Source organism: Malus sylvestris, chromosome 2, assembly GCF_916048215.2.
Source record: "Malus sylvestris chromosome 2, drMalSylv7.2, whole genome shotgun sequence".
Classification (NCBI taxonomy): domain Eukaryota; kingdom Viridiplantae; phylum Streptophyta; class Magnoliopsida; order Rosales; family Rosaceae; genus Malus; species Malus sylvestris.
The window spans coordinates 13,171,718-13,192,800 of record NC_062261.1 but is presented as its reverse complement, the minus strand read 5'-3'; the positions used below and the strand labels follow the sequence as shown (position 1 = coordinate 13,192,800).

Here is a 21,083-nt window from a genome sequence, read left to right as displayed (position 1 = left end):
TGCCTTTTAGGGTGGTTAATCAAGAGGACTTTCGAGATTTTATTCGTGACTTGAATCCAAAGTACAAACTTCCTAATAGGCATAAGGTGGCGGCGGCGGTTTTGGAGTTGTATGATGAAGAGAAGGCAAAAATAAAAAGTGTGATTGAGGGGTTGAGAGTGAGTATTACAACCGACACTTGGACCTCAATTCAAATGATAAACTACATGGTCATCACGACTCATTTTTTGGACACTAATTGGGGGTTACATAAGAGGATCCTAAACTTTGTCCAAGTTACTTCTCATAAGGGTGATGATATTGGAAGATGTCTAGAGGTTTGCTTGAATGATTGGGGCATAGACAAGGTGTTTAGCATTACCGTTGACAATGCTAGTGCAAATGACACCGCTATTGCATACATGAAAAGAAGACTCAAGTCAAATGGTACTCTTTTACTTGATGGGGCTCACTTGCACATGAGGTGCGCTTGTCACATCCTTAATTTGATAGTTAAGGATGGAATGACGGAGCTTAGTAGGGAGATTGATGCCATAAGAAATTGTGTGAAGTTTATACACTCATCCCCGGCAAGGTTGGAGTCTTTTAGGGAATATTGTGTCTTGTTGAGATTTGATAGGATGTCAAGTATCCCTTTTGATGTTGTCACAAGGTGGAATGCCACATATCAAATGCTTAATAGTGCTTTCAAGTTTAAAGAAGTGTTCTCTAAGATGGCCTTTGAGTGTGACTCTTTTATTGCTTACTTTAAAGAGGAGGTCTCAAAAGAGGTTGATGGGGTGACAAGAAAGGCTAAGCGGGTGGGTCATCCGGAGGTGGATGATTGGGAAAGGTCGGTGAGTTTTGCTCACTTTCTCAAAAAAATTTATGATGCCACCTTGACATTGAGTACAACCCTTACTCCAACGTCACACTTAATACTTAGCACGGTGATTGCCTTGCAAGTGGAGATAGAAGAACAAATTTCAAATGCCTCTAATTCCACTTTGCAAAGTGTGGCTACCTCAATGAAGCTCAAGTTTGACAAATATTGGGGTGACATTGAAAAGGTGAATCATATTCTCTTTGTGGCCCAATCACTCGACCCGAGGTACAAATTTGATATGTTAGAGACAAATCTAGAAGAGCTCGGCTATGGATGTGACAAAATAAGGGAGGAGAAAGTAAGGGTTAAAGGTTATGTAACCGAGTTGTATAATGCATATAAGGAGGGAGTGGTCCTTAGTAGTAGTAGTGGTAGTAGTACTAGTAGTAGTGCTACCTCAAATGTGGAGCAAAGATCAAGTGTTGTACTAGATGATGGGGCGGGGGGGGTGTGATGGTAGATATTGATGTTGCTTCAAGGATGGCAAAGAAGATCCAAAGAAAGAGAGCGGAGGCACAACAAAATGAGATAGCCAATGAAGTGGATATGTACTTCAATGATCCACATCAAAGCCTAACATATAAGGGTTTCAATCTTTTGGATTGGTGGAAAGGAAATTGTGGTCAATATCCAATTCTTAGTAAAGTTGCTAAGGATGTATTGGCCCTTCCTAGTAGCACCGTTGCTAGTGAGAATGCCTTTAGTCTTGGTGGGAAAGTTGTTGATCCTTTTAGAGCTTCCTTAACACCTAAAACGGTTGAGGCTTTAGTGTGTACTAGTGATTGGCTTAGAGGAAAAGAATTTTGTTTCTACAAGGAGCCTACCCTTGACGAATTATGTTTCTACGAGGAGCTTGAACGCTTAGAAAGAAGTAAGTAAACAATTTAATTTCATCTTTTATTTTTTTAGTATTTATTATCTATTAGACTATAATTTAATGTAAATGATTTGTGGTTTATTGTTTTAGACATGGCTAATTTGGGAGGTGAGGAGAATACAACACAAGAAAATGAAATGCCACCTCCATCTCCTCGACCACCTCAAGTACAAGTTCAACAACGTCAAAATCAATCACTACCTCCATGACCACGACCACCCATTGTAAGGGGAAGGGCTCAACCATCAATATCAAGGGGAAAATTACAAGTGCCAACAAGAAGGGCCGAAGGGGCCGAAGAAGTCAACAATCTTCATAAACTTGAAACTTTGTTTTTTTGCTTTTGGTTTGTAACTTAATTATTAAAACTTTGGATTGTAACTAATTTTTTTGCTTTTGGGTTTGTTACTTTATTTATTTTAAAACCTTGGCTTGTAACTAATATTTTTGCTTTTGGATTTGGTACTTAATTTATTTTTATTGCATGCATGTGTAGTAGAACTTGAATAGGCATATGCAATTGTGCACAGATTGGCAATTGGCAGATTGCTTTTGAATAGGGTAAATTACATTTTCATAGGCTTTTGTCCTAACAACACATATTGATGTTACCCAAAACTTTGTGAACCCTACATTTTCATAACAACACAAATTGGCAGACCCGGGCCAACATCAATTATCCCAATAATTTTTTTATTTGATTGAATCAAGTTAAGCCCATATGGGGCTATTACATTCAATGGGCATGGCCCAATATTAGGTTTTTGTCCAATTGGACCAATATTAGCTTTTTTTTGTCCAAAAGCCCAAAAGCCCAAAAGCCCAAAATTATTTCGGGATTCCCGATTTGTCCCGAAATCCCGAAACTATTTCGGGATTCCCGAAAATTGGGATTCCCGAAAATTTGGTTTGGGATCGGTATTGAAATTGGGATTCCCGAAAATTTCGGTATGGGAATCGAGACAAGGGTTTCGGTATGGGATCCCATACCGAACCACCCCTACTTAGGACCTCTCCTTAATTTTAAACAATAAAAACCATTGCTTTTGTTGTACCATATATTAGGCCTCGATATTGAGCTCATGATTTATGTAAGAGGAGGAAACCCTTACTCTATAAAAGGGATCATCCTCACCTTCACAAAGAGCGAAGAAAGAAGAAAGTCTCACATCCCTCACAACAATAGAGGGCAATACCCTTTCAGCCAAACATAGAGCAAAATGGCAAGGGTTGCATCCACAGAGAGCTCCCTTGTCGATTTATTGTAATTCATACATTCATATAGTGAAATGGAATCAACATCAGTGTGGATGTAGCCCAAACATTGGGGTGAACCAAGATACATCTTTGTGTTCTTCTGCGTTTGTGTGATTCACGACTGGATTTACGTTGGTCCAAGATCTACTAGATTTTGTGCATCAACATTTGGCGCCGTCTGTGGGAAACGACACGAAAAACCATGTCGGTTCTCTTTCATTTTTTTCATCTATCCACCGTGAATCTGCACAACCCAAGAACCCAAAAACCTCACTTTTTGGGCTTTTCCAGAAAACCTTCACATACTTCCAACCACCTCTCTCTCTCTCATAAATTTCTCTCTCATAGGTTAATAGTACTTAGACAAAAAGGTTCAGAAGCTTGCGATCCTTCAGATTACCGCCACTGCTTTCAAAGGTCTTCGTCGTTGTCGTAGTCATCATCGACTCCTCCGAATCAAACGACATTGTATCCCTCCGTCGCTGATCCATCGAGGCACTTACGCAGATCCACATTCCCCTCCCTCTTCCTCTCTCCGCCGCCACGAGATTCGGCCTCAGAGAGAGCCCCGCCTCCTCGAACGGCTAAATTCGCTCCACGTCGTAGTATGCCGACGCCGACGGACAGTAGCGATTTTTCGGCGTGCATGCTTCTCTGCTAAACGCGTTCGAAGACTCGTCGAAGGCAGGCATAGTAAAAGCCGGTAATGGCCTCAAAGCGTCGCTGGACAGCACCGTATCGACCGCCAACTGGCACACGTGCTAGTTCCCACTCGACAGAAGCCCCACCGCTCCGTTCACCGGGTTCACCATGCGGCCGCACGCTTCGAACAGCAGAGACTGAAACATAGCTGATCGAGAAAAAGGAAAATATGGATTAATTAATGGCAAATATTAATCGTGTAAAATTATTGCAATATTGTTTAATTAATTAATTGGTTGTTTACCGGGGCGTTGGTTTTCCGGTACGACGAAGACGAATGAGAGGAGATCATTGTGGCTAAAGAACTTGGCGAGGAACAAGGTGGCGTTGCCTTGGGCTTCGGGAGAGTCGATCCAGTACAGACACGACCTCAGTATGCATGTGTCGCTGCATCCCTTCCGGAGCACTCGGCAGCCGTTGCAGCTCATCTCCACCATCCGATCCAATACAGGCACGACCTCAGTATGCATGTCTTGCTGCATCCCTTATGGTGCTGCTTCTCAGAGCCAAACTACTCCTAGTATTTGGTGACACCACACTAACCAAAGTCTTTGTCGGAGGGTTGGCGTGGGAGATTCCCAAAGAGGCCTTGAGAGAGCACTTCGACAAGTACAGTGAGATCTTGGAGGCCGTCATCACCTTCGACCTCCGCTTCTGCATCTCTAGAGTCAGCACTCTCGCCCAAGTCCAGGCCCTCGCCCTCGCCCAAGCTCGGTGGTAAACTCCTCCTATTAGCCACCACCGAAGACGGCGGCGACCGAAAGTTCAACACCACTGACATATTTCCATCTTCCAAAACAAGTTAGATTTTTATTATTTGATTTTGATTTTTTAATCCGTCAGAAATGTCAACCCAAAAGTAATCAAAGGAAGCCATAACCTTCAACCAGACCGACAGTAGAGAGGAAGAAAATAAGCTTTCTCATAATAATTCTATTATTATTCCCTTTTGGTATTGTCTGCCATCTGCGAAAAGAAAAAAGCTTTACTTTTCCTTTGTCTGCCATCTGCCAAAAGAAAAAAAAAAAAAAAAGCTTTACTTTTTACATCATGTTTTCTCAAATTATTTATTTATTATTTTATTATTTTGTGATATTTATCACATGATCACTATCAATAACGTGGCAAAGCACATCACACAAAGTTTTATTATTTAAAGTTGTGGTGATGTATCACAGGCTTATGCACACTACACAATACAAATATGTGTGTTTAAATATTTTATTATAATGCTGATAGTCTTTCGGCACATCACTATTCCTATGCCATGTGACATAATCAGACATCACATCCTTTCATTTTGTGGTATTCACCTCATAATTATCACATGTACTGGCTCATATTTCACTTACTTGTGTAAATATTTATTCATTGCCGAGTGATTCAATGACTGCTCATTAACTATGTCACTTATGCAACATGTGATTTACTACACAACTTAATAAATTATTTATTTGTAGTAGGCACATGGTACAATATTTTGCATTACCAAACTATGTTAATTTGATTTATTCATTATACGTTTGTACTTATACTGTCATTTATTGTCAGGAATTATTGAGCAACTAGCTCTGTTGATCAACATTGCCAATGATTAAAGAAGCTTACCAACTTATAGACTGATAAGCCACATGCTTATGGTGACAAAGATTTAGTTTGAACGGTGATCTCTTGTCTGATCGGACACCCACTTGCTCGAACACTCACATGTTTGGACACTTATGTGCCTGGACACCCTTGAGCTCGAACCTCGACTCACGGACCCAACTCAAAAACCCTATAGATGGCCCCGACTCGATGACCCTACGTATGGCCCCGACTCAAAGACCCGATTTATGGACCCGATTCGAGGATCTGGCACATAGACCCAATATGCGAACTCGACAAGTGGACCAAAGTCATATCAAGAATCAACTCATAATGAGCACACGCTGACGTTGAGTGCATACTCACAACGAGGAATGCCACAAGCCGAGCCGCCTCGCAACGAGCACCGCCTCCAGCCGAGTAACCGTCTCGCTGAAAGCATCGCCTCTAGCCGAGTAGCCTCGCAACGTGTGCTACCTCTAGTTGAGTCTTGCTTGACGTTAAGTATCGTCTCATGTAAAGTACCAGTTCTGGACGACATCTAGCCACTTCGGCTCGTACTTGGATTGGATTTAAAGTCTCCAGCCAAAAGACTCTCTTGACTAAAGACTTGGGGGACTCCTGTTGTACCATATATTGGGCCTCGATATTGAGCCCATGATTTATGTAAGAGGAGGACACCCTTACTCTATAAAAGGGATCGTCCTCACCTTCACAAAGAGCGAAGAAAGAAGAGAGTCTCACATCCCTCACAACAATAGAGCTCCCTTGCAGAGAGCAAAATGGCAAGGGCTGCATCCACAGAGAGCAAAATGGCAAGGGTTGCATCCATAGAGAGCAAAATAGCAAGGGCTGCATCCACAGAGAGCTCATTTGCCGATCTATTGTAATCTATACATTCATACAGTAAAATGGAATCAACATCAGTGTGGACGTAGCCCAAACATTGAGGTGAACCACGATACATCTTTGTGTTCTTGTGCGTTTATGTGATTCACGGCCGGATTTACGTTGGTCCAAGATCCACCAGATTTTGTGCATCAACAACTTCTAATTAAACTTATTGATCATTTAACCAAATTTTATAAATTTATACTTATATGAAAAGAAATTTGTAAAAATTGAAAAGTAAATAAGCACATATGATGTTTTGAACCCGTGACCTCCTCATTAATTTCAAATGACAATACCACCACTTCTAATTAATTTTTTTTATCATTGAGCCAAATTTTATAAATTTATACTCTTATGAAAACATATATCAATATATCACCCTAATCATTTTGGTGCCCCCAATTTGTTTGGACCCCGAATGCTAGCCCTACCTGCACTGGGCCTGGGCAGGCCCTGGTGTTAGTGTACAAATGTCATAGTGTAGAGATGTCAATTTCCTAGCACCTCCACATCCACCTATAGACATGTTGTGCTGGAAATTCTTTGATTAGCAGATTTCGACCTTTCCTGTAAAGATCACTTTTCGGCACTTCTGTGTCTACGTGGAGACAAGTTGTGCCAAGAACATTTTTGACGAGTAGATTTCGACTTTTCTTGTAAAGATCACTTTCTGGCACCTCCGTATCTACATAGAGACATGTTGTGGTGAAATTTTTTTTTTTGACAAGTAGATTTCGACATTCCCTGTAGAGATGAAGCCAAAAATTTCTTCTAGTGGGGGCAACAAAAAATAACTAAGAAAATTTTATTATAGTATGGTTGTACACAGTATGATATTAAGGATGGTTTCAAATGATGATGTATCACAATTCCAATGTTACAAAAATTTCAATATAGTAGTGGAAAGTGGCTAAGTGATGAGAAAAATATAAGTACATGATAGGCGGGAGATGATTTTTTCGGTTTGAATGATAGAACAAGAGCACTATTGCTCATATAATATTTGATATGGAGTATAAGTAGAATGAATGTATGTTAGATATTAGATACATATATTTTCTTGAAAAATAACCTGTGTATATTATATAATTGTAGTTTGCAACTAAACAAATGAATTACTTGAGTGGGAGCATCTGCCCTCAGTGAGCCTTCATTGGCTTCGTCCATGATTCCCTGTAAAGATCACCTTCCAGCACCTCCGTGTGTACTAGGAGACATGTTGTGCCGAGAAAATTCTTGACAAGTAGATTTAGACTTTTCCCTTAAAGATCACTTTCCGGCACCTCCGTGTCTACATAGAGACAGGCTATGCCGAATAAATTATTGACGAGTAGGTTTCGACATTCCCTGTAAAGATCAATTTCCGGCACCTTTGTGTCTACATGAAGACATGCTGTGCCGAAAAAATGATTGATGAGTAGATCTGAGCCGCTAAAGATGAACACCTTGAAGGAGTTTACTTTCCGGCACCTTTGTGTCTGCGTGCAGATATGCTGTGCCGAGAAAGTCTTGACGAGAAGACTTCGACCATCCTTCTATGCCAATTGGATACGTTCTTTCGAAAAAAAGGCAAGAATTGCTGTGCTTTTCTTGTGGCAGGAACCATTTTTGTTCTTGCATGCCAAACTGCTACAATCACAGGAAAGCTAACCTTGTCAGTCTAATTTCGAAGAGCACTTTGATAGCGGAGAAGGGTTATTGCTTCTGGTTTTTCTTCTTGCCCAGCGGCTTTGATCCGGAAGATTGCTTCTAGGACAAAGAGGGATTGGAACCATTTTGATTTGTTATAGAGAGAGGTCCTTCACTGGAGCATCTCCTTGTAGGAGCATGTAGGAAACTAACTTTGCTTCGAAGGTCCCGTGCCATGAAGTGGAGATTAGTGTAAGGAAATAAATAATAAAGAAGAATAAAACTTTTACCTTTGATTCTTCTTCCTCGTGAAAGTTCTGCGTAATTACAGCCCTTTGCTCATTTCTTCTCTTTCTGTTAAGCCTCTTTCTATTTTTGCAGTTTTCGTTCTTCTCTCCTCCGCTGCCCTCTTGACCCTCTCTCAGCTCTTGGTCGTCAGTCTCCTCCTTTTATTTGAATCTAGCCTTCGTCATTTTATAGACGCAAGGAGCAGTTCAGAGATCCTTATCCACTCTGTTACGTGTGCCACTTTCCGAGGATGTAGAGAGGTTGAGAGAAGGCCATCACCTAGTGGAGAACGTGAGAGTTTTGGGAGAGTTCCATACATACACGAACTCAAACTTGTCACACATCGAGGTCCACGTGCGTGTATGAGTTGTAGAGATTCTCTTTTTTCTTATTAATATATTTTCTTTGGGTAAATATATGGTTCAACAACATCTCGATTATATGAACAGTTCTGGAAACTTGACCACTTGACCTTAATATAAATACCAGAGAAGCTTATCCACAACAAGATTAACACCTGATCCCGTGACATGAAAGTTCTTTATTTTATGGGGCTCTTCAACCTTGTGGCGTTGAATTTATTTTGGGAGAACACGAATCAGATTGTGAAGTTGGATTACACATACAGATTTTCAAACAAGAAAGTCAAGCAAATGTACAGCGATTGAATTTGAAACTATGCTACAGTCGAGTTTACATAAGTCCCACTAAAAACACAAACCAAAGAGTTTAAAGAACAACCCTCACTGAGGATACACATATCAGAACTGAGTCTTGTGGAGCCAATTTAGGTTGATATTCTCTTTGGCCACAATTATCCTTACGTTGTTGAGACACGACAAGAAAGATTCCCATAAATATTTTGTCTCCTCATCACAGACCACTTCCTCTAACTGCTCAAGATCCACGACTGATGGAGGCAGCTCCTGCAACCGTAAGCATTGCCTCATGTTGATCCTTCTTAAACTACTCATTTCACCAATGTCTTCGGGCAACACCTTGATGCTGAAGCAATCAGATATATCAAGAAAGTTTACCTTTCCAAGGTTCTTCATTGAGGTTGGAAGCTTCGACAGTTCAGCGCACGATCTTAGCCTCAACAGTTCTAAATTTTCCAACTTTCCAATCCCTTCAGGCAAGGCAGATAACTTATGGCAGTTAGTGACACTGAGCTTCCCTAGTTTACTAAGATCACAAACCTCTGCGGGCAATTCAATTAAATCACTGCAATAGTCGATGTTCATTTCCTCTAGATTTGGGAATGCTGACGAGATTTGGTTGGAACAGTTGTTGAAAGCTTGACCAATGTTACACATGAACAAGGATATCTTCTTCAGACTCGCCAATTGTATGAGATTCTTGGTTATTGAAGGAATTGAGATGCGTTCTAATCTGATTCTCCTAAGATTTGGTAACGAACTCAAAAGTTGGAAGTTACTCAATTCAGCCGGTAAGAAACCATAATTTGTGACTATCACAACCTTCAATTCATCCATGTTCACCACGGATTCGGGTAAGGCATAGTTCTTTGTCTGGAAATTCAACACCAAAACCTCAACTTCTGGCATTTGCATGTCGTGCCATTTTGTTGAAAACCCTTCATCTGCAAAGTAACAACTGAAAGTGTGAGGAGGGGAAACTAAAATGAAAGTATTAATGTGTGCGCATGCGACCGTGTGCAAGAATGACTAGTTATTTGTGCATGTCTACGTAATTGCTAAAGAGAAAGGGAGAGATGGAACAACCAGTTGTTATGGATAATAAGCGGGCCTTCATAGGCTGATGCTTCTGTTCTCTCCACCATTTTGGAAGATTGTCTCCACATATGTCAATAATCAGTCTTTTTCTATGTTCCACCGGTCCTTTTTTTGTGTTGTATATAGCCAGCTCCCGAAGAACATCATGTTGGGTAACAAAGTGCTCACTATAGTACCCGTCCCCCTCCATCTTGTCCTTCCTGGTGATGATCAAAACTAATTTTCTTAGAAGAGATTCTTCAACCAACATATTGCAATAACAAGTTATTAGCATCAACCAGTCGTGAATATAAAGGGGAAAATAGAGCGAAAATATTATACAAGAGAAAACAAAGCATGCACACCTTGTAACAACAAGATTAGCTAGACTTCGTGTGGTTAGCTCGTAGAGGTTTGCAATGCACTTTATATCTGTATCTACATCATATAACTCTGCCCAGATATCAATGAGGGCAGCAGCTGGAATTCTTTGGTCTTCCGGAAATGAACCTAAGTCTAAGAAACATTCCTTGATGCCAACCATTTCTTTATCCAAGGCATCCAAGCTTCGTTCAAGGCACAAAAGCAATTCAGTCTCTGAATCAAGAATAGAAAAACCTTTAGACCATTCAATTACTCTTTTTTGCCATATCTCTATAGGCTTCCCGCAAAGCGATTTCCCCACCACTGTAATCGCAAGTGGAAATCCCTTGCAACGCTCAACTATCTGCAGGAAAATTTTCCAAAACAAAGTAAACTACCTTTTTAGTTGCAAAGCCAAAATTCAAGTTATGGAGATGAGAAAATGGCAAAATAACCATCTACATAAATCTAATTTTAGTTTTAGGCCACAAGTATGCTCAAATGCATGATTACTCACAGGTTTATATGGTAAAGTGAACATAATATCTTGATAATTTTCCAAAACCAAGTCAACTAACTTTTGACTATACATTTTTGTGCACTGCAACTAAAAAGTACCTTTTCTGGAAGATCTTTTGGAATATGAGAGCTCTTATCTCCAAGGGATGCTGAATGATGAAAAAGTTTCATCGCATTGTCATGATCCAATGATTGCAAATGACAAGGGAAACCATATCCCCGAAATTCAGACCTAGATGTTACCAAAAACTTGTGATTTTCTGTTTTGAATTGATCAAACTTCTCCACAAGGGATTCTGATCCAGACCAAACATCATCCAGGACAATCAGGAAAGGATTCTGCCCTTCTTCCTTCAGAAAACGTTGCAGCAACATCACTGCACTGACTTCGTTTTCGAAAGTAGATGCCGGGAAACCCTTGCGTTGATATAGATCTTGAACAATATTTTCCAATTTAGGCTTTTTTGAAACCGTGACGAAGAAGATATTATCCTTGAATGTATCTATCCAAAGAAAAAATAATAAATCTGTCATTGAGTCATCATTTAAATCTGCCATAGTTGTACAAAGTTAAAAACATACAGAATTCTGAGTTCTAACTTATAAATATATGATCGATACCTTTGATATCCTTGTCTTGACAAAACTTTGTAGCCAAAGTGGTTTTCCCACATCCTCCGGGAGCAGTCAGCACAACCATTGAAACATTTTTGTCCTTTAGAAGCTTCATCTTCAGCTCCTTTAGAGGAAAATCCAATCCAACCACAAGCGGCGGAAGTTGAGGTACGGCACACCAAGCTTCACTGTCGGGTTGTTTTGGTATCACCATATTCGATTCAATTCTGCTGAGCACATTCTCTATATTCCTCACCGAAAGGGAGCTGTCCTTCATATCCCTTATTCCCTGAACGTTTAGTATTTCCAAAAGTCGTTGAAGAGATTCATCCCATTCAATCAGCTTGTTGGCATATTTGTATCTTTTGTACAAGCTCCACCATTGAACCTTTTTGCACTTCTGAACGACCTTTACGCCCTCCTCCAAATGTACTTTCAAGTTTCCCAGTTCCTTATCCGATAGATCCAATTTCTTGTTGGATTTTTCTATATCTTTCAACAATGGTGCCAAAGAGTCTAACCTGGATTTGATGTCTTTGAGGAGGGGCTTAAAAATTACATTCTTAGTAATCAGCTCATTGAGGACATCATACAGCACATTGAATGCTGTTCCGAGAGCAGCCCCGCCGATAAGACCGCCTGCTCCACTCATTCCTTGATTCTTAACAACAAAAACCAGCACCAAAATCAGAAAAAACTTACAAAAGTACAGGAAAATTGGCCGAAATGATCATTTTTCACCCAATTGCGGAACAGTATGTCGCCGATATTTGATTTTGACGAGAATTGAGAATTTGAGAATTGATTTCGGACCATTTTAGCCGCTTTCCCAAAACAATAGCAGATTAGAAACTGTGGTAACTGTGGAAAAGTGAGAACCTTAAATTTGGTTGCCAAAATAAAGAGATTCAGAAAACAAGCAATACAAAGTTGGACCTTCTCTTTCGTTGTTGGAGACCAAGCAAGAGAGGATAAACAAAAGTAAAAATTTTTCTCCAAACTATCTGGGTTTTAGCATATAAATACTTACTCTTGAAGCTCGATCAAAGTTGGACCTTCTCTTTCGTTGTTGGAGACCAAGCAAGAGACGATAAACAAAAGTAAATTTTTTTCTCCAAACTATCTGGGTTTTAGCATATAAATACTTACTCTTGAAGCTCGATAGAAATTTCGGAGTTGGAGAGCGTTAACTTCAACAGTAGCTGCATCACCATGTCTGGGAAATTTCGGAGTTGGAGTGTGGAGGGAGACTAGGAAATTCACCGGGAAACTGCATCATGTCTGGGAAGCTTTCAGTGAGAGAGAGAACCCACCAACCATATTATTACATTGTGAAAGCAGCTTTCAAAAGGAGACAAAACGATAGTTTTGAACCAATGAACAATAAACGATCATTTAACCATGAACCAATGAGCAATAAACGATCAATTTTTAACCATTCTTTCTACTGCTCTTCCAGTCGAGCAGTACCGATCATATTTTGAAAATTTTAACTTTGCAATATCGACGATATCAACTGTAGTAGCATATAAATGGAAAAAATCTCTTCGGATTCCTTTCATCTAATCAACCTTATCAAATAATTCGGACGATTGAAATTTAATCAAACGGTTAAAGTTATTATAACTTTTAAAGTGGACCTCTATTTTTAGCCTTGAATCAAATTTCAAGAGCTCCAGTTGTATTGTTTGATGAGAAGTATTAAGTGAAAGGGGTCCAGGATCCCTTTCTCATATAAATGGCATATTGATTTATTATATCTAGGTTAATGTTAGACAGATCAAATATGTTAACAAAATTTTAAAAACTAAATGACATGCAAATTGACGATTGATTTATCAAACTTGCACATTCCTATTAATAATACATTTAGTTTATAAATTTTATTTATAAATTTAGTCTTCCTTGCACTTCTGAACGACCTTTACTCCCTCCTCCAAATGTACTTTCAAGTTTCCCAGATCCTTATCCGACAGATCCAATTTCTTTTTGGATTTTTCTATATCTTTCAACAATGGTGCCAAAGAGTCTAACCTGGATTTGATGTCTTTGAGGAGGGGCTTAAAATTACATTCTTGGTAATCAGCTCATCGAGGACATCATACAGCACATTGAACGCTGTTCCAAGAGCAGCCCCGCCGATCAGGCTGCCTGCTCCACTCATTCCTTGATTCTTAACAACAAAAACCTACACCAAAATCAGAAAAAACTTACAAAAGCACAGGAAAATTGGCCGAAACGATCATTTTCCCCCCAATTGCGGAAATTATCAGTTTTCTGTAGGTCGGTGATACTTGATTTTGATAAGAATCGAGAATTTGAGATTTGATTTCGGACCATAGCCAGGTTGAATATATGATCAAATTGTAGTGAGCTTTTTTGTAAGCCCAGCAAAAGTGCCTTTTTTTCTTGGCCCATGTGAAAGCCACGGGGTGGCGATTGGGGTTTTTTAATTGGCAGCAGCAGCTGCCTTTTGTTGCAGCAGGAAAATAAAAGAGCAGCAGAGCAAAACAAAAAAAGGTGCCGCGGCCCCATTGTTTTTGGAGAGAAGAATAAAGTGTGTCCTTTCGTTGGTTAGCTATTACTTCATCAAAGTTGTATTTGTTGTATTAAATTTGAGTTTTGTATAGAGAGGAAATTATTCATTATATTTCCTTATCTATTTGTTTATTTGGTGAGTGAGAGTTATTTGGTGTATTAGGGTTTTGAATTGTGAGATTGCCAATACTTTGTAAACTCTCATTTGGTTGATAGTGGATTATTGGGTGAGCTCCTACTGCTTCGATGACGTATACATACTCGTGTTACACTGACTGTTGAGGAACCCCGTTAAAATCTTGATATCTTTTGTTCTTGCATTTTATTTGATATATTATCTATGGGTTAGCTTGAGTTGGTTCCAATTGATTTGATACTATCCTAGCACAACAAGCCACTTTCCCAAAACAATAACAGATTAGAAGCTGTAGAAAAGTGAGACACTTAAATTTGGTTTCCAAAATACAGAGATTCAGAACACAAGCAATACAAAGTTGGATTTTCTCTTTCGTTGCTGGAGATCAAAGCAAGAGAGGATAAACAAAAGTATATTTTTCCCATTGAGAATTTGAGATTTGATTTCGGACCATTTTAGTCACTTTTCCAAAATAACAGATCAGAAACTGTAGAAAAGTGAGCCACTCTTATATTTGGTTTCCAAAATAAAGAGATTCAGAAAACAAGCAATACAAAGTTGGAATTGCCAAAATAAAGACTCTTACGTTGTTGGTGATCAAGCAAGATATCATAAACTTGCAATACAAACCCAGGTTTTCTTCTCCAAACTATCTGGGTTTTAGCATATAAATACTTGCTATTGAAGCTCGATAGAAATTTCGGAGTTGGAGCGCGTTGACTTTAGCTGATTGAGTGTCGAGGGAGACTTGGAAATTCACCAGGAAATTGCATCACCATTTCTGAGAAGCATTCACGGTGAGAGAGAGAACCCACCAACCATATTATTAAATTGTGAAAGCGAGGTTCGAAAGAAGAAAATTTTAATTGTGACGGAAATATAGATGGTATACCATGTGTTTCTATGTAAGTGGTGAAAAATTTTAATTTTTAAGTTATTAACTTTTTAACACACATATCTTACAATTTATATGAAATCACGTGATGTATCATCTCGTATGATGATCACACTGAAAAATCTCTCGTTCGAAATGAGACAAAAGCATAAAGACAGAAGAACCAATGAGCAATAAACGATCAATATTTAACCACGAACCAAAGAGCAATAAACGATCAATATTTAACCATGAACCAATGAGCAATATATGATCAATTTTTAACCATTATTTGAGAAATTTTTCAATATGATCGGTACACGAGGTGCCACGTTTTACTATATAAATTATGGGATATATATGAAAGTTAATAACTTAAAAAATAAAATTTCTCACCACTTACATAAAAATACGTAATGTAGCATCCGTATTCCCGTCATAATAAAAAATTTCTCCCATTATTTCTACATTGTAGTAAACTGCTCACAGTCGAGCACTACCGATCATATTTTGAACATTTTAACTTTGCAATATCGACAATATCAACTGTAGTAGCATATAAACAACATATCGATTATATGTCTACATTAAATTAAAATACGGTAAACTGCATCTTAAAATATTATAATATATAATATTTACAATAATATTAGGAGACTAAATATATAGACAAAATTTTAAAAACTAAATGACATGTAAGTTGATGATTAATCTATTACTTAAGCATTGATAAACGTGTTCATTCCTATTGGTGATACATCTTTTAGTTTGCAAATTTAGTCTCTACATTTAGTCTCCCTAGCATTACCCTAATATCTATATCAGAGGAAGCAACAAAAGAACTTATAGATATAACCAGATGCATAATTTACATATGAGCCCTATATAAAAATAAAATAAAAAATTACATATGAGGTGCAGTAAAAACTTATTTTTTGTATAATCCAAGAAAATATAATACACATGATTTATATTGTGTAAAACAATAACATGATAATTACACAAGAAAAAATAACACAAAATTTCTTGAGACGCGAGAGTTTGATATAAATATTGAGTGATGTGTAGCTAGGAGAGTTTATTGTATGAAATGATCTTGTTATGACAAGTGTCACAATCCTAGAAGGGTAGTTAGTTAGATGGTTAGCTTAGTCATTAAGCAAACTAGTAAGTATAAATAGTGAGGAGGAGCATGATTGTATTATCTTTTGACAGTTAATCAAATATATACTTTCTCTCTATCTTTCTCTCTCTTAAATCTCTCTCTAAGCTTTTCTTCTTAGTTTCGAAGCATCCATGGCTGTACTTTCTCAGAGCTGTTATGATGGTATCAAGAGCTTAGGTTCTTCAAGATCCTGAGTTTTTTTCTTCCGGTGGTGATTGCGGTCAACGCCGATTTGTGGTTTTACTCAGGTTCTGTTCTTGGTTGATTCTTGACATTTCGTCTTTCAATTCGAGATAATTTGTTGATCATTGAGGCACGAAGCCAGAATTGGATATATTTGTGAAATCTTGTGTGATATATCATGATGAAATTTGAGCACGAAGCTGGGTTGTTCTTGGATTACAATTTTTCTTGAGTCTGTTGAAGTGCGATTAGGGCACTGAATTGAAATTTATGATTAAATTGGTTCTGTTGTTGACGTTTGGTGATGAATTGTTGAGCACGAAGCTTTTGTTAGCATAAACAAAATTTCACAAATTTGGAAAATTAAGGGCACTAAGCTCATCTTATTCGTATACGAAGATATTGTTTGTCTGAGAAATTTGGGGGTTTGTTGTTCTGCGCTCATCTCTCATTTGGTTCACCATACTAAGTACGAAGCGTGTGGTTGATTCTGTCTGAGTTCACAAATGGCGTCTTCTTCATTCAAAATTGAAAGTTTATTGGGAGTGCTCACTATCCGCTTACAGGATGATAACTTTGCTAAGTGGTCATTTCAGTTTCGCTCTGTTTTGGAAGGATATGATTTGTTTGATTTCTTTGATGGGAATAGTGTTTGTCCACCAAAGTATGTGATCTCTCTGGAAGGTGGGGTGACAAAGGAGATTACAGCGGCCTATCGTGATTGGGTTAAAACAGATAAAGCATTGTTAAGCTTGTTGATTGCTAGTCTTGGTGATGAAGCCATTGAATATGTGGTTGGGTGTAAGACTGCTTATGAAGCGTGGACCAATCTTAATGATCGATATGCCACAGTGTCTAGAGCACGGATCAATCATCTTAAGACTGAACTTCACACGATCAAAAAGGGATCTGATACTGTTGAGAAATACTTGCTACGTCTTAAGGGCTTGAAAGATCAATTACTTGCTGCAGGGGAAATTGTTTCAGATAATGATTTAATTGTAGCAGTTTTGGCTGGATTGCCCTCTGAGTATAACATGATCAAAACTGTGATTGTGGCACGCAAGTCTCCTCTTACTCTTAAAGAATTTCGTGCACAGTTGTTGAGTGCTGAGAAAACTGCTGAAGAGTTTCAAGGTGGTTTTCCAATTTCCTATGATTGGCATGTATTCTCATGGAGAGTCTTCTAATGCTGGTTCTCAACATGGACAGACGTTTAATGGTAACTATGGAGGTCTACGATTCTATCCAGGAGAATCATCCAATGCTGGTGCTCAACAAGGACAAAATTTTAATGGTGGAAGTTTTGGTTTTGTTGGTCAAAATCAGCGGTCTAATGGTAATGGTCAAGCTAATATATCACAACAATTTCATTCCAATCGTAACAATGGTAATAGTCAGCGCTATAATTCCAGATCAAGATTCAATGGTGGTAATGGGTTTCATTTTGGCTCTACCAACAGAGGCAATGGCTATGGTAATTCAGGTGGGAATTTTCAGAATAAAGGGGGTTCGAATTGGTCAACTTGGACTGGGAATTCTGGTCAGAAGTCTGCCATTATCCCTGAATGTCAGATTTGCAACAAACGTGGTCATACTGCTCCAAATTGTTACTATCGCAATGAACAACAATCTCAAGCGCCTGCTGCTATTCCTGAGTGTCAAATCTGTGGAAAAAAGAGGCACATTGCTCTCAATTGTTTCCATCGAAGTAACTATGCATATCAAGGAGCAAATCCACCTCCCACTTTGATTGCCATGACTGCTCAGTCTCAGTCTACTTTCAATCTGAATCAGGCATGGATCATGGACACAGGGGCTACTCATCATATGACGGGCGATATTAATGATCTGGAAATGATTGCACCATTTGAAGGGGATCAAAAGATCACGGTTGGCAATGGAAAATGTCTTCCAGTGAAGAATACTGGTTCCAACTCTCTTTATACTCAGTCTAAAATCTTATATCTTGCTTCTATGTTACATGTCCCTACCTTAGCAGCTAGTTTATTATCTGTGTATACATTGTGCAAAGATAATAACTGCTGTGTGATTCTTGATGAATATGGTTTTTTGGTGCAGGACAAGGCAACAAAGGCAATCCTAATGAGAGGAAGGAGTAGTGGAGGTCTGTATTACATACCCAAGAGTTTGTTTTTCAAGCATCACAAGCAACAATCAGTTTCTCTTCCAAAGGCATTTCTTGGTCAAGTGGTGAAGGCTTCTCTTTGGCATCATAGACTAGGACATCCTAGCAATGATGTGTTACATAGTATGCTTTCTAATTCCAAGGTCTTGTATAAACCAGATGTGAATAAACATATATGCAGTTTCTGCCTAAGTGGCAAAATGTCTAGACAGGTGTTCTCTTCTAGTTCACATTTGTCTGTAAGACCTTTTTCAAAGGATAAGTAGTGATGTATGGGGACCCTCTCCTGTTGTATCACTTGAAGGATATAAATACCATGTGACCTTTATTGATGACTATACAAAGTTTACATGGTTGTTTCCTCTGGTTTATAAATCTCAAGTGCTCTCTGTTTTTTAGACCTTTTTTGCATTTGTCCAGAATCATTTTCATACTTCTATTCGGTATTTTCAGTCAAATGGTGGTGGAGAGTATACAAGCTTTTCCTTCAAGAAATTTTTGAATTCAAAAGGGGTTGTTCATCTTATTTCTTGTCCTCATACACCTCAGCAAAATGGAATTGCTGAGCGAAAACATCGACATATTATAGAGACTGCTATCACATTATTGACTACTGCTTCTTTGCCTCATAATTTTTGGATGCATGCTTGTTCTCATGCTATTTTTCTTATCAATCGAATGCCTTGCAAATCCTTAGCTTTGCAGTCTCCTTACTTCAAGTTGTTTGGGACTCATCCGTTAGTCAATTCTATTAAGGTCTTTGGGTCTGCTGTTTATCCGTATCTTAGACATTATACTAAGCATAAATTGGACCCCAGAACCGATGAATGTATATTTCTGGGATATGTTTTAGGTTACAAGGGAGTTGTTTGCTATCATAGAGGGAAGCAAAGATTATTTATTTCGAGGCATGTAGTTCATGATGAACAGGTGTTTCCATTTCAACAAAGTTCTATAGTGCAACGTACTGTGAATGGACCTCACTATCAGTTCAAGCATCCAGTGGTTACTCCTTTTGTGCTACCAATTTATTCTGGAGCAAGATTCGGTCAACAACACCAAACTACATCATCTGTTCATAATGGTTCCGATTCAGTGGTTCAGGATACATCTTTAGGGAATGATAGTCCAATGTTCTCTGGTATGGGTCAAGATGAAAGATCTTCTTCTCCAACACAGACCTCTCATCACACCACTACTCCACAATCCTTTCATCCAACTACATCTTTGTTGCCTGTCCACTGTCCTGCATCATTGGAGGTACCTTTCTCACTTCCATATGCTAATGATTTGTCTTCTGGTTCCATACATAATGATACTTCTGATTCTTCCAATGTTCATTCTATGACTACTCGACTTAAATCTGGGGTTATTGCTAGAAAAGATTATAGTACCTATTCTGCAATGGCTGCTCCTATTTCCTCTGGTTCATATTCTTCTTTTGATGATCATGTTTTACTTGGTTGTACTGCTGTCTTAGACATATCTGAGCCTATTGAACCTGCATCTTACAAACATGTTGTTGCTCATTCTCATTTGAGAGATGCTATGACAGAAGAGTTCTCTGCACTTCAGAAACAAAGGACTTGGGATCTTGTTCCTTTGCCTTCTAATAAGAATATTATTGGAAGCAAGTGGATTTATAAAGTCAAGAGGGATCAAAATGGTGCAGTTTCCAGATATAAAGCTAGACTAGTTGCTTAAGGGTTCAGTCAAACACATGGTTTAGATTATGATGAAACTTTCAGTCCTGTTGTTCGACACAGTACTGTCAGAATTGTTTTGGCACTTGCTGCTTCTCACAAATGGTCTTTGAAGCAATTAGATGTCAAGAACGCATTTCTTCATGGAGATTTGCAGGAGGAAGTGTTTATGCAACAGCCCCAAGGTTTCAAGGATCCTCAACATCCTGATTATGTTTGTAAGCTCAGAAAATCACTGTATGGATTGAAACAGGCACCTCGGGCCTGGAATTCTAAGTTTACAACTTATTTGCCTACCTTGGGATTCCTTGTTTCAGATTCGGATCCTAGTTTGTTTGTTAAAACTCAAGGCAGTGCAGTGGTTATTCTTCTTCTATATGTTGATGATATAATCATCACAAGTTCTGATTCAGTTTTGGTTCAACAAGTTATTGATGAATTGGGAATGGTATTTGATATGAAAGACATGGGACAACTCACTTTCTTCTTTGGTTTACAAATTACTTATCAAGCTAATGGTGATCTGTTTGTGTCTCAATCAAATTATGATAAAGAGCTAATTAAAAAGGCTGGTATGGTATCGTGTAAAGCTTGTCCAACTACTTGTAAGCCACATAGTCAGTTGCTTAAAGATGAAGGCATACCACTGATTGATCCTACTGAGTTTCGCAGTTTAGTAGGAGCATTACAGTATCTCACTTTTACTAGACCCGACATCGCTTTTGCAGTGAACTATGCTTGCCAATTCATGTCAACTCCTACTGATGTTCATTTTCATTTGGTAAAGCGGATTCTTCGATATCTTCAAGGTACTTTGGAGTGTGGCCTTACATATTCATCTACACATACTTTGGATTTATTAGCATTTAGTGATGTAGATTAGGCATCTGATATCAACACAAGACGATCGACTACTGGATATGTGGTGTTTTTGGGACAGAATCCAGTCTCCTGGCAGTCCAAGAAGCAAGCAAGTGTATCGCGTAGTTCCACAGAGGCTGAG

At 38.7% G+C, this 21,083-nt stretch overlaps 2 protein-coding genes, 2 long non-coding RNA genes and 1 pseudogene across 10 annotated transcripts in view; 1 reads left to right on the top strand and 4 right to left on the bottom strand.

Moving 5' to 3' along the window:
* LOC126613944 (probable disease resistance protein At5g66900) overlaps nucleotides 1–21,083 on the bottom strand; it is a 175,911-nt gene that overhangs the window by 133,323 nt on the left and 21,505 nt on the right. Inside the window, exons 2-7 of one of the 7 annotated variants that reach the window (XM_050281557.1) lie at nucleotides 12,482–12,602; nucleotides 11,339–11,993; nucleotides 10,817–11,220; nucleotides 10,201–10,562; nucleotides 9,845–10,056; nucleotides 8,891–9,702 (exon numbers count right to left, since the gene is read on the bottom strand). The exons of 1 other annotated variant lie outside the window; for it this stretch is intronic. In XM_050281557.1, the coding sequence (XP_050137514.1) occupies nucleotides 8,891–9,702; nucleotides 9,845–10,056; nucleotides 10,201–10,562; nucleotides 10,817–11,220; nucleotides 11,339–11,993; nucleotides 12,482–12,602 (2,566 nt within the window). Of the gene's footprint in view, nucleotides 1–8,890; nucleotides 9,703–9,844; nucleotides 10,057–10,200; nucleotides 10,563–10,816; nucleotides 11,221–11,338; nucleotides 12,614–13,366; nucleotides 13,735–14,592; nucleotides 14,635–21,083 lie in introns of those variants that run through there. 5 more of the 7 variants (XM_050281556.1, XM_050281562.1, XM_050281561.1 and 2 more) reach the window with 5 other exon arrangements.
* On the bottom strand, nucleotides 2,071–2,545 carry LOC126613971 (uncharacterized). Its single transcript, XR_007620240.1, has 2 exons — nucleotides 2,340–2,545; nucleotides 2,071–2,243 (listed from the first exon to the last, which is right to left on the bottom strand). It is a non-coding gene; the product is annotated as an uncharacterized LOC126613971 (long non-coding RNA).
* On the bottom strand, nucleotides 2,760–6,097 carry LOC126613968 (uncharacterized). Its single transcript, XR_007620237.1, has 2 exons — nucleotides 5,999–6,097; nucleotides 2,760–2,877 (listed from the first exon to the last, which is right to left on the bottom strand). It is a non-coding gene; the product is annotated as an uncharacterized LOC126613968 (long non-coding RNA).
* Nucleotides 2,954–4,634, bottom strand: LOC126613961 (LOB domain-containing protein 37-like; annotated as a pseudogene).
* On the top strand, nucleotides 16,096–18,584 carry LOC126613960 (uncharacterized). Its single transcript, XM_050281593.1, has 2 exons — nucleotides 16,096–18,158; nucleotides 18,311–18,584. Exons 1-2 carry the CDS (start codon nucleotides 17,384–17,386, stop codon nucleotides 18,349–18,351), a joined length of 816 nt encoding a protein of 271 aa, XP_050137550.1. The 5' UTR covers nucleotides 16,096–17,383; the 3' UTR covers nucleotides 18,352–18,584.